Here is a 12,491-nt window from a genome sequence, read left to right on the forward strand (position 1 = left end):
ATGTGTATATACTGAGGAGAATCTACCTCCCCTCTATGTGTATATACTGAGGAGAATCTACCTCCCCTCTATGTGTATATACTGAGGAGAATCTACCTCACCTCTATGTGTATATACTGAGGGGAATCTACCTCACCTCTATGTGTATATACTGAGGAGAATCTACCTCCCCTCTATGTGTATATACTGAGGAGAATCTACCTCACCTCTATGTGTATATACTGAGGAGAATCTACCTCACCTCTATGTGTATATACTGAGGAGAATCTACCTCACCTCTATGTGTATATACTAAGGAGAATCTACCTCACCTCTATGTGTATATACTGAGGAGAATCTACCTCACCTCTATGTGTATATACTGAGGAGAATCTACCTCACCTCTCTGTGTGTATATACTGAGGAGAATCTACCTGCCCTCTATGTGTATATACTGAGGAGAATCTACCTCACCTCTATGTGTATATACTGAGGAGAATCTACTTCACCTCTGTGTATATACTGAGGAGAATCTACCTCACCTCTATTTGTATATACTGAGGAGAATCTACCTGCCCTCTATGTGTATATACTGAGGAGAATCTACCTCCCCTCTATGTGTATATACTGAGGAGAATCTACCTCACCTCTGTGTGTATATACTGAGGAGAATCTACCTCCCCTCTAGGTGTATATACTTAGGAGAATCTACCTCCCCTCTAGGTGTATATACTTAGGAGAATCTACCTCACCTCTATGTGTGTATATACTGAGGAGAATCTACCTCACCTCTATGTGTATATTCTGAGGAGAATCTACCTCACCTCTATGTGTATATACTGAGGAGAATCTACTTCACCTCTCTGTGTATATACTGAGGAGAATGTACCTCATCTCTATGTGTATATATACTGAGGAGAATCTACCTGACCTCTATGTGTATATACTGAGTAGAATCTACTTCACCTCTGTGTATATACTGAGGAGAATCTACCTCCCCTCTAGGTGTATATACTGAGGAGAATCTACCTCCCCTCTATGTGTATATTCTGAGGAGAATCTACCTCACCTCTATGTGTATATACTGAGGAGAATCTACCTCACCTCTATGTGTATATACTGATGAGAATCTACCTCATCTCTATGTGTATATATACTGAGGAGAATCTACCTGACCTCTATGTGTATATACTGAGGAGAATCTACCTCCCCTCTAGGTGTATATACTGAGGAGAATCTACCTCCCCTCTAGGTGTATATACTGAGGAGAATCTACCTCCTCTCTGTGTGTATATACTGAGGATAATCTACCTCCCCTCTAGGTGTATATACTGAGAAGAATCTACCTCACCTCTATGTGTATATACTGAGGAGAATCTACCTCCCCTCTATGTGTATATACTGAGGAGAATCTACCTCACCGCTATGTGTATATACTGAGGAGAATCTACCTCACCGCTATGTGTATATACTGAGGAGAATCTACCTCACCTCTATGTATATATACTGAGGAGAATCTACCTCCCCTCTATGTGTATATACTGAGGATAATCTACCTCCCCTCTATGTGTATATACTGAGGAGAATCTTCCTCCCCACTATGTGTATATACTGAGGAGAATCTACCTCACCTCTGTGTGTATATACTGAGGAGAATCTACCTCACCTTTATGTGTATATACTGAGGGGAATCTACCTCACCTCTCTGTGTATATACTGAGGAGAATATACCTCCCCTCCATGTGTATATACTGAGGAGAATCTACCTCCCCTCTATGTGTATATACTGAGGAGAATCTACCTCACCTTTATGTGTATATACTGAGGAGAATCTACCTCCTCTCTATGTGTATATACTGAGGGGAATCTACCTCACCTCTCTGTGTATATACTGAGGAGAATATACCTCCCCTCTAGGTGTATATACTGAGGAGCCAGTGTATATATAATATATTTCCCCTCGTCATCATGGCCGCATACACTGGAGGTTGTCCCCTGGACCCCTGTTGGGACAGGAAGCAGAAAGTACAAAAGAAACTCCTCTTCAGCAGCTCACCATTGTCTTCCTGTCCCTACAGGACAGTCCTAGAGGATGAACCTCCTCCTGCTGGACGGAAGAAGAGAGAACTCCCATCAAGTTGCAGTCTGCCTGCCTGCGGGGTGGGTAATCTCCTCTCCCATGGACCTGGCAGGGTCTGCGTCAGTGAGACCCCACATGAGGGGCTCTCACCCACTGCAATGTGCCTGGCGGCACCACCTTCCTGCTCCGTGGCGGTACGACTGCAGCACTGCTACTCTCAGCATGCTAACGTAGGGGGTTTTGCAGGCTGGGAGCAACAACCAGTCCCCGGTTACTATACCTGGACCACGGGCCACCTTCTCTCCCCGGCCGTGTGGCCATTCAAGGGTAAGTCCTGTTGGCCTTTCTCTGCAAGAGCGCTTCCCCTGAGTCTGACACGTGCGGCATGACATGAGGCGCTGCTAGGTCAGGGGGGGGGGGGGGGGGGCGAAGACACACCACGGGGGCATGGCTAGCGCAGCAAGGCGCAAAAATGTAAAAGGGTAATTCCCTTTTTCCCTGGTGTCTGATGCAGAAACTGCAGGATGTCGGCCAGGTAGGACATGGAGGACGTAAGTAACCCCTGTCTTTTGCAAGGGACTTTCTCAAACATACTGCGGCTGTTGGTATCCTGCCTATTTCTGTGTCTTTCAGGACAGAGATTCGCAGAAGAGCAAAGATGCAAAAAAAACGGCTTAAGAAATGTCCTGTTTGCATGAGGTGGCTTGAGGAGATCTGCTCTAAGCTGCTTTGCATGGATTGTACAGCCAAGGTGCTCCATGAAGAGTGCACCTCGGCTATGGCGGATATTCGCATCTGGGAAGAAATCGAAGCCTCTTTCCTGCCTTCCCACTCCGCCTGCGGCTAAGAGGGCGGGACGAGTGTTTACTGAGGACTCTGATTCGGAGGAGGGACTCCTTGAGGATCCTCCTTCAGAATTAATGCTGCCATCAGAGGATAGCAAGAAGTCTTTATTCTGTACTTCAGATGTCTCAGCTGCTGGGTGCCGTATGACGCACCATGCAGGTGGAGGAGGAGGCCCCACCACAGCTATAATGTCAAGATAATTTGTAGCGGGGTCTTCAGCCGCGGCGTAGACCCACGTTTCCTGTAAACAAGATTTTAAAACAATCTTGTCCGAATAGAATCACGCAGTGTATACGTTTCCCTTGCCAAAAGAGTTCAGGGATCGTCTGCTTTTCTTGCCAGAAGTCGTCAACTTCCTGGACGTTGTACCGAAAATAGATTTGGCGGTCGCCAGAATGTCAAAAAGGTCAGCTTGGCCATTCAAGGACGTCTCACATCTTTGGTATCCATTAGATGTCAAATTAGATGGCGCAATGAAAAAAAGGCTTGGGTGGTCTCCTCTCTCACCATCAAAGCAAATATCACCGCCTCGTCCGTCGCAAGATCCATGATGGTCTGGCTCGAACAGCTCCAGTCACTAATGGCTTAGGAGAGGCGTTAGAGAGGACATTGCCAGCTGTTTGCCTCTTCTCCAGCAGACGGCAAGATTCCTAGCGGACTCCTCTATGGAATCCGTGAGATTTGGAGCCCACTTGGCGGTGCTCTCAAACATGGCTAGGAGGGCCGTCTGGGTGAAGGCCTGGGCCGGAGACAGTCCATCTAAAAACGGGCTCTGCGCCATTCCCTTCCAGGGTCACCGGATCTTCGGGCCATCCCTGGATTGCTTGCTGGAAAAAGCCTCAGATAAAAGCCACCCTCCTTCTTACCCCCCGCCCTTCCCTTTCTCCAAAGGATGCAAAGGGAAAGGGAAAAGTGGATGCTGGTCCTACCCAAAAGGGTGGAAAGAGTGAGGTTCTACCCGCAGTACCACCTAAAGCTCAGGTTTTGCAAGTAGGGGGTAGATTGATCCATTTTGCCTCCCCCTGGGAGGAAGTGACGTCGAATCCATGGGCCTTACACCTCATCGCCAAGGTTTTGGTTTGGTACCCAGCATCTTCAGTCTCCATATTCACCGATGCTAGTGTGACTGGCTGGGGGCCCACATTGGACTTAACTATGTCCAGGGGACATGAAGTATTGAGCAGGCGGCCCAGTCCTCTAACTTTAGAGAGCTCTGCACTGTTTAGAAAGCCGTATGCAGCTTTGAGGCAATAGTCAGGGGTAGACATGTCAAAATCGTCTTGGACAACATCACAACTGTATCCCTTATTTGTCACCCGGGATCCACTTGGAACGCTCGACTTCGAGACTTGGCGGCAAGCCTTCTAGGATGGACTGTGCTTCGGACCCGCTCCATCACAGCCTTTCACATAAGGGGATCCAAAAATTTTACAGCAGACCCTCTGTCGCAGACAGATGGACCCTGGAGAATGGACCCTTCACCCCCACGTATTCGCTATGCTTACAGAAAAGTGGGGGATGCCCCAGGTAGGCTTATTTGCCTTTCAGGAAAACCCCAAGTTTCCCCATTTCTTTTCCAGGGGAGCACACAGGCATTCTCTGGGAATAGACGCTCTCACAGGACTGGGAATGGGAGCTCGCTTACGCCTTCCTGCCCATACGCGAATTCCTCTAGTTATGAGGAAGATTCTGGGCTTCCCAGGCACTGTGATATTAATCGCTCCCTTCTGGCCCAAAAGGCCCTGGTTCCCACTTTTGGTTGCCCTCTCGGTCCAGGACCCAATCTATCTACCTCTACAAACAGACCACCTACAGCAGGGCCCTCTGGTGTGTCCAGAGCTCCGATGGTTCAAACTGGCAGCCTGGATGCTGAAAGAGTAAAGTTTCGGAACCAGGGCCTGTCAGAAAGGGTGGTGACCACTCTCTGCGAGAGTCTTAAAGGGTCTACAAGTAAGATCTATGCTAGGGTCTGTGATACATTCGCGAGGTGGCTGGGTCATAGTATCCATGATATTCGAAGGACGGATATTCGCCAGATCCTGAATTTCTTGCAGGACGGCCTAGACAAGGGGCTAAGCCTGAGTACCCTAAGGCCTCATGTCCACGGGATTATTAGCATTTAAAATCCGCAGCGTTTTTCCCGCACACGGATCCGCGCCCCATAGGGATGCATTGGACACTCGCAGGTAGTTAAATACCTGCGGATGTAATTTTTCCCTTCAGGCACAGATCCGCGTGCGGGAAGAAAAACACGACATGCTCCATTTTAGGTGGATGGGCCCGGCGCATGCGCGTGGCACGCTGCCGGAGTGCGAGCTCATCCGCCGGGCCGAAAAAAGAAGATCCGGCAGCGACGGAGTGGAGACACCCAGCGTTCAGGACAGGTGAGTTTATTCTTATTTTCAGGCCTCATGTCCCCGGGAAAGGAGGGACCCGCTACGGGATTCTGCATGGAATCCGTGGCGGGCCTGATTTTCCCCGTGGACATGAGGCCTTAAGGTGCAGGTGGCCGCCTTGGGGGCCTTTTTTGACTTACCCCTAGGCAACCATAGGCTGATTAAAAATACCTGAAAGGAGCAGTCAGGCTTCATCCTTTCACTAGAGAAACGGACCCCCCTTGGGAACTTAACCTGGTGTTGCAGTCACTCTGCGAGGCCCCCTTCGAACCCTTGGGGGAGCTTCCTATCAATATCCTTTCCTACAAGGTAGCCTTCCTGGTAGCCATTACTACTGCCAGGTTAGTAGGGGAGATTCAGTCACTTTCCATAAAAACACCTTATATGGTTATTTTTCCGCGATTTTAATAATGGTGTTCAAACTCAACCCCTTCTTTCAGCCCAAAGTCCTTACTGACTTCTATAGAGAGAAGTCTATAGTCCTCCCCTTCTTTTGTAAGGATCCCCGCAACATGAAGGAACCGTGACTTCATAACTTAGATGCCAGGAGAGCAGTTTTAGCATATCTGGATGCTACTAAGTCCTTCAGGAGAACAAACAGGCTTTTCATTCAATTTCAGGGACTGGCCAAATGAGGGGCCCCTACGAAGGACTCCATAGCACGATGGGTCAGATGGGCTATTCAGGAGGCATACCAATCCCGGCGGCCTCCCCTCTAAGTAAATGTAAGGGTCGCTCCACCAGGGCGCTTGCTTGTTCCTGGGCAGAGAGAGCCCAGGCAACAACAGCCCAGATTTACCATGCCGCCACCTGGTCTAGCACTGACACTTTTACGAAGTACTACCACCTGGATCTAGAGGCTGGCAGGGATATGACCTTCGGGCATAAGGTGCTACAAGCCGTAGTCCCCCCCCCCCCCCCCCCCACACTAAAATGCCCTTGTTAAGTTGGCATTTTGGCATTTCCTCCAGGTGTATGCTGTCGGGATGACAAGGGGAAGACAGGAATTAAGTCCTACCTGTTAATTCCCTTTCTTGAGTCATCCTCCCCATATTTGCTTTCTGTGATGTACATGTGAGGTAACGTGTTTCTATGTATGATTTTGTATAATACAAATTTGGTATACACTGGTGAGCTGGTGATGGGAGTTTCTTTTGTACTTTCCGCTTCCTGTCCCAACTGGGGTCCAGCGGACAACTTCCAGGTGTATTCTGTCAGGATGACTCAAGAAAGGGAATTAACAGGTAAGACTTAATTCCTGTCATCTCTATAGATGGGTATATCAGCTTGTGTGTGTGTGTGTGGGGGGGGGGGGGTTATTATATCTGGTGAGGCCGGGTATATCAGCTAGTGTATATATAATATATACAGTCTCTGGTATTTTCTATAGATGGATCCGTCCGGGTAAACCCACCACAGAGATGTTCCAGTCATCCATATCCCCAGGACCGTCCAGAGGGAGATGTCCCTGAGAACAAGCAGGTAGAGGACACTGATGTCTCATCTGACCAGGAAGTGATGGAAACAAGGAACATTTCACTTTTTTTTCCTCCTGTTTAGGGTGATAATCTGATGGACATTAAGGTTGAAGTTAAAGAGGAAGCAGAAGAGCCGGATATACGGGCTGATCAGCAGTGTAAGGAGGGGATCAGTCATTGGAGGTCATTTTGAGCACATCATCTGTAAGGAGGGAATCAATCATTGGGGTCACCTAGAATCCATCGTCTTTAAGGGGGGGATCAGTCATTGGGGGTCACCTAGAGCCCATTATCTGTAAGGAGGGAATCAGTCATTGGAGGTCACCTAGAGGCCACATCTGTAAGGAGGGGATCAGTCATTGGGGATCACCTAGAACCCATCATCTGTAAGGAGGGGGATCAGTCATTGGGGGTCACCTAGAACCCATCATCTTTAAGGAGGGGATCAGTCATTGGGGTTCACCTAGAACCCATCTGTAAGGAGGGGGATCAGTCATTGGGGGTCACCTAGAACCCATCATCTGTAAGGAGGGGATCAGTCATTGGGGGTCACCTAGAACCCATCATCTGTAAGGAGGGGATCAGTCATTGGGGATCACCTAGTACCCATCATCTGTAAGGAGGGGGATCAGTCATTGGGGGTCACCTAGAACCCATCATCTGTAAGGAGGGGATCAGTCATTGGGGGTCACCTAGAACCCATCATCTGTAAGAAGGGGGATCAGTCATTGGGGGTCACCTAGAACCCATCATCTGTAAGGAGGGGGATCAGTCATTGGGGGTCACCTAGAACCCATCATCTTTAAGAGGGGGATCAGTCATTGGGGGTCACCTAGAACCCATCATCTTTAAGAGGGGGATCAGTCATTGGGGGTCACCTAGAACCCATCATCTTTAAGGAGGGGATCAGTCATTGGGGGTCACCTAGAACCCATCATCTGTAAGGAGGGGATCAGTCATTGGGGGTCACCTAGAGCCCATCACCTGTAAGGAGGGGATCAGTCATTGGGGGTCACCTAGAGCCCATCACCTGTAAGGAGGGGATCAGTCATTGGGGGTCACCTAGAGCCCATCACCTGTAAGGAGGGGATCAGTCATTGGGGGTCACCTAGAGCCCATCATCTGTAAGGAGGGGATCAGTCATTGGGGGTCACCTAGAGCCCATCACCTGTAAGGAGGGGATCAGTCATTGGGGGTCACCTAGAGCCCATCGCCTGTAAGGAGGGGGATCAGTCATTGGGGGTTACCTAGAGCCTATCATCTGTAAGGAGGGGATCAGTCATTGGGGATCACATAGAGCCCACCATCTGCTCATCACATGGAGATAATCTATTCTGTCACTGTGTGTTTCCTACAGATGGACTCATGGAAAGAAACCCCCCAGAGAAATGTCCCAGCCGTTTATATTCCAAGGACTGTCCAGAAGAAAAGCCCAGTGTCCCGGAGAACCAGCAGGTAGATGAGGCTGAGAGATCTTCAAATCCTCTCTAGATTGTAATGCAGCTTCCTACTAAATGTTTCTCTACTCTTTCATCCTGATGGCGATGGTCGGTACGGGTTGCAAATGGTGTCTGGTGTCATCAGTCATAGGATTGCAGTTCTACCTCTTTGGGCATCTAGTTTGCAATTTACATTTGTTCCAGACTAAATCTTAAGTTCTGCAGTGTAAACCATAGACTCACTGCACAATGCCAATCAGCTGGTGCTAAAGCTAACAGAATATTGTCCTGTACTGAAGGAGGCATTTAGTCAGTTGCTATATTCATAGAGCTACAATCAGAACTATTCCTCCCCCATTGCAGATCACGTTTATTAGCCAAATTTACAAACCTTTTTGGGTTTTTTTTGCCATCAAACCAGAGCAATGTAAATGGCTCAACACAACTGAAACAACAAGTGGTCCTCTGACTCCTCCACAAAATGCCGCATTGGCCGTTTAACTGCCGTCTCAGAATTATTCACCCCTGAATAGAATCCCTCACAAAAGCACACGTTTGTAGATCAGTTGTCTCAAGCACACCGGGTGCAACTAATCAAGGGCTTCATTGGTTACATCAGGTGTGCTTGAGAGAAAATACATCAGACACCTGGACTGGCGAGAGCTTTGGTGACTGGGGTGTTTGGTTACGGATAAGGCAAGACACTGGTCCAAAAAGGTAAGAGAGACTATTATTACGTTGTTCAAACAAGGAGAGGAATGCAAAAGATACAAAGGTACTGGAGATGCCTCCTGAGCTGGATGCAGCTCACAAGCTCAAAGTTACAGGATCACCGGCTGCCACCAGAGTCTGGATTCAATAAGTTCAGCCACAAAAAGCTGGTAGACCAGGCTGTAGACCCGTGTCCAGAGAGGCTCCGCCAACATGCAAGCGTTGCCCAGATATGACCAAAAGGGATGCCAAGAACTTCTGCTGAATCTTGAAGCTCTGGAAGGGTGTCCAGGAGAATAAAATCAGGATCTCCTCCTTCTAGCCAGAGACTTTTACACTTTTCCCAATTGAGTCGGGATCCAGAAGCCTCTGAATACCCATCTACCTCCAACAGAACCCATCCCGCCTCCTCTCGAGAGGAGAAAAAGACTGGGACATCGTCGGTGTAGGCTACCACCCTCAGGACCGACCCCTGTCCCTCCAGCTCTGCCCCGACCCTCGCCAACGGCCCATGACCCTTTCTCCTTAAAAAGGGGTAGATTGAAAACACGTACAGCAGGGGGCTCAGGGGCAGCCCTGATGGACATCTGACCGCACTGCAAAGCGGCGCCTGATCCAACCTTTCACCAGTGGGAAACTCTCAGCCCCCGAATACAAAATCTTTAGCCGAATGAACGAACACCCCCGGTAGACTGTATTTCAGTAGAACTGACCATGATTAATCCTATCAAAAGCCTTTGCCTGATCCATCCTCATTGATGCTGACAGAGTACCCGAGGAAAGACACTCCTTATACACTGGTCAATAGGGGAGCTACCGCCTTTCCCCGAAAATAAGACACTGTCTTATATTAATTTTTGCCCCAAAAGAGGCACAGTGTCTTATTTTTTTTTTGGGGGGGGGGGGGGGATTATACTCACCTGGTCCCGGGGCCCCAATGACTTGCGATGGTCTCCGGCAGTGCTGCTGCAAGCTGCAGTGTCCTCTGCGCTGACATATCAGTTTCTTTCAGGTAAATGGGGCTTCGCATACCCCGCCTCCAGCAAAGCAAGCACCAGCCAATTACAGCCGGCGCTCGATGAGCCAATCACAGCCATTCAGTGATGGCATTCACTGAATGACTGTGAATTCTGAGCGCTGGCTGTGATTAGCTGGCACTCGATTCAATCACAGCGCTTGCTTTGCTGGAGGCGGGGTATTCAAAGCCCCATCACCAGAGAGAAACTGATATGTCAGCGCGGAGGACACTGCAGCTTGCCGATGACCATTGCAAGGCATCAGGACTCTGCGGATCAGGTGAGTATTAATGTTTGTTTATTTTTTCATGTAGGTTAGCTGGGACTTATAAGCCCTCCCCCAATATATTTCAAGCCTCCCCCGAAACCGGAGTAGATCTTATTATCTGGGAAAAACGGTAACTGCTCCTTATAGGTCTTGTAATACTCAGATGTTAAGCTACCTGGCTTTGGCATTTTCTTGAGCCCAAGCCTGAGGCCTGCAAAGGCCAGTCTCACTTCCTCTTCCCTGATGGGTTCTGTCAAACCATCAAGCGATGAAGTTATCTCACCCCCCCCCCCCCCCCCAAAGCTCAGGGATGGTTTCAGCCAGGAAATCCAACATCCTGTCCTGATCCAGATCTCTCCCTGCCAAAAGGTATGAGTAAAAGGATCAGATAATAATACTCTTTATTTGTATAGCGCCAACATATCCCGCAGCGCTTACATAGACAGGGGGGATACAGAAAGACAGAAGTACAAACATCACAGAACCGCGGTTACATAGTAATCAGCTGATGGAAACAATAGGGGTGCGGGTCCTGCTCCAACGAGCTTACATACTACAGTAATGGGGGGTACAGGAGGTAAAGGGCTGGAGATGTGCACGGTATGGCGGGCTGGAGATGCGCATGGTATGGCGGGCTGGAGATGCGCACGGTATGGCGGGGTGGAGATGCGCACGGTATGGCGGGGTGGAGATGTGCCCGGTATGGCGGGCTGGAGATGCGCACGGTATGGCGGGCTGGAGATGCGCACGGTATGGCGGGCTGGAGATGCGCACGGTATGGCGGGCTGGAGATGCGCACGGTATGGCGGGCTGGAGATGCGCACGGTATGGCGGGCTGGAGATGCGCACGGTATGGCGGGCTGGAGATGCGCACGGTATGGCGGGCTGGAGATGTGCACGGTATGGCAAGGTGGCGAGTGAGCGATGTTATACACATAGACAATGGTCAGACATTTAGCCGTGTGACGGCAGAAACGGTATGACTGCAGGAGCGGTTTATGATGGCTAGCAGAGATTGTAGTCAGTAGGTCAGGGAGCATGTTATCAGGCGGAGTACAGAGGGGTTTGGTTGAGGGGATATGGTATGCCTCCCTGAAGAGGTGCGTTTTTAGAGCACGCCTGAAGTTCTGCGAGTCCTGGATTGCTCGGGTAGCCTTTGGTAGTGCGTTCCAGAGGACCGGTGCTGCTCTGGAGAAGTCTTGGAGGCGGGAATGAGAAGTTCGAATTAAAGGGGCGCTTGAAGATTAGATGATCTCCAAGATCTCTGAACTGGACCTCTCCTGTACTATCCACCAGTCATGTGACTAATTTACTATTCACTGACCTCTTACAGTTTCTGTAGGGGTTGGGCGGAATTTCCTGAACTCCCCCTCAAAAACCAAAGATGCGTGTCTATCATACTGCCAACCCCTAAGCAGGAACTTTACCCTGAAGACCTCCTCATGGCTGCCTCCAGTTGAGACAAGCTGCTCGAGCTTCCTCCTCAGACCCTAGTACAAGCAGTTCCGGGTCAAGGTTCTATGGTTGGAGAGCTCTCGGAAATACTTTGCAGCCTTTTCCTTGAAGATCTCCCACCACTCAGACTTACTGCTGCATTAGCCTATCAATGGAATCTGGCGTTGTGGGAAATACTCAAATAACTGTCTCACTTCTGCCTCTTCCAGCAGGGCCAAATTTAGCTTCTGCAAACCTCTTCCCATCCGAGGGGTTTCTGAAACATTGAGAGAAAACATAATTAACAGTTATCGGAGAATTCCATCGCCAACATTGGTGAGGAAATGGCCTCCTCCTTTAAAGAAAAAAACCTACCTATTCTAGACCTGCAGCTACCTGGATGAAAGGTGAGCACCGTGCTGCCTGGGGCGTGCCGAATGTGGTCGTCCACCGGGTGGGCCTCACTAACTATACTATTTAGGGTGACGCTATCATAAGCCGACTTTGTCTCTGGCACCTCCCCGATCACAGGGCCTCGTGACGTTCTTGAGGTTACCACCAAAGACCACCAGTCAGCTTGTAAAAAGAAAGGGCTTGATCCTAGACTGAGGGCCATAGATGTTAATGAGTCGGAGCTCTTAACCTCTCACAAGGACGCCTAAGACCAAACTCCTCCCCATTTAAACCTTGATCGTCCATCTAAATGAAACATCTGTGGTTTTAAAAAGGACTGCCACCCCACTATACGGCTCAGCCGCAAAAGAACCAATAGGAGGGCCCCTATCTCCACTCTCTTCTAGCCTCGTGTAAACTGGCCAAATCGGTTAGCCTGGTCTCTCGCAAA

At 49.4% G+C, this 12,491-nt stretch overlaps 1 protein-coding gene across 4 annotated transcripts in view; it reads left to right on the plus strand.

Annotated features, from left to right (window-relative positions):
• LOC136627259 (oocyte zinc finger protein XlCOF7.1-like) overlaps positions 1 to 12,491 on the plus strand; it is an 80,366-nt gene that overhangs the window by 41,762 nt on the left and 26,113 nt on the right. For 2 of the 4 annotated variants that reach the window (XM_066602194.1, XM_066602195.1), the window contains exons 5-8: positions 6,492 to 6,545; positions 6,692 to 6,783; positions 6,862 to 6,937; positions 8,137 to 8,234. In XM_066602194.1, the coding sequence (XP_066458291.1) occupies positions 6,492 to 6,545; positions 6,692 to 6,783; positions 6,862 to 6,937; positions 8,137 to 8,234 (320 nt within the window). The remainder of the gene's footprint in view (positions 1 to 6,491; positions 6,546 to 6,691; positions 6,784 to 6,861; positions 6,938 to 8,136; positions 8,235 to 12,491) is intronic. The other 2 variants (XM_066602197.1, XM_066602198.1) reach the window with 2 other exon arrangements.

This window comes from Eleutherodactylus coqui, chromosome 5, assembly GCF_035609145.1.
Source record: "Eleutherodactylus coqui strain aEleCoq1 chromosome 5, aEleCoq1.hap1, whole genome shotgun sequence".
Taxonomy (NCBI): Eukaryota; Metazoa; Chordata; class Amphibia; order Anura; family Eleutherodactylidae; genus Eleutherodactylus; species Eleutherodactylus coqui.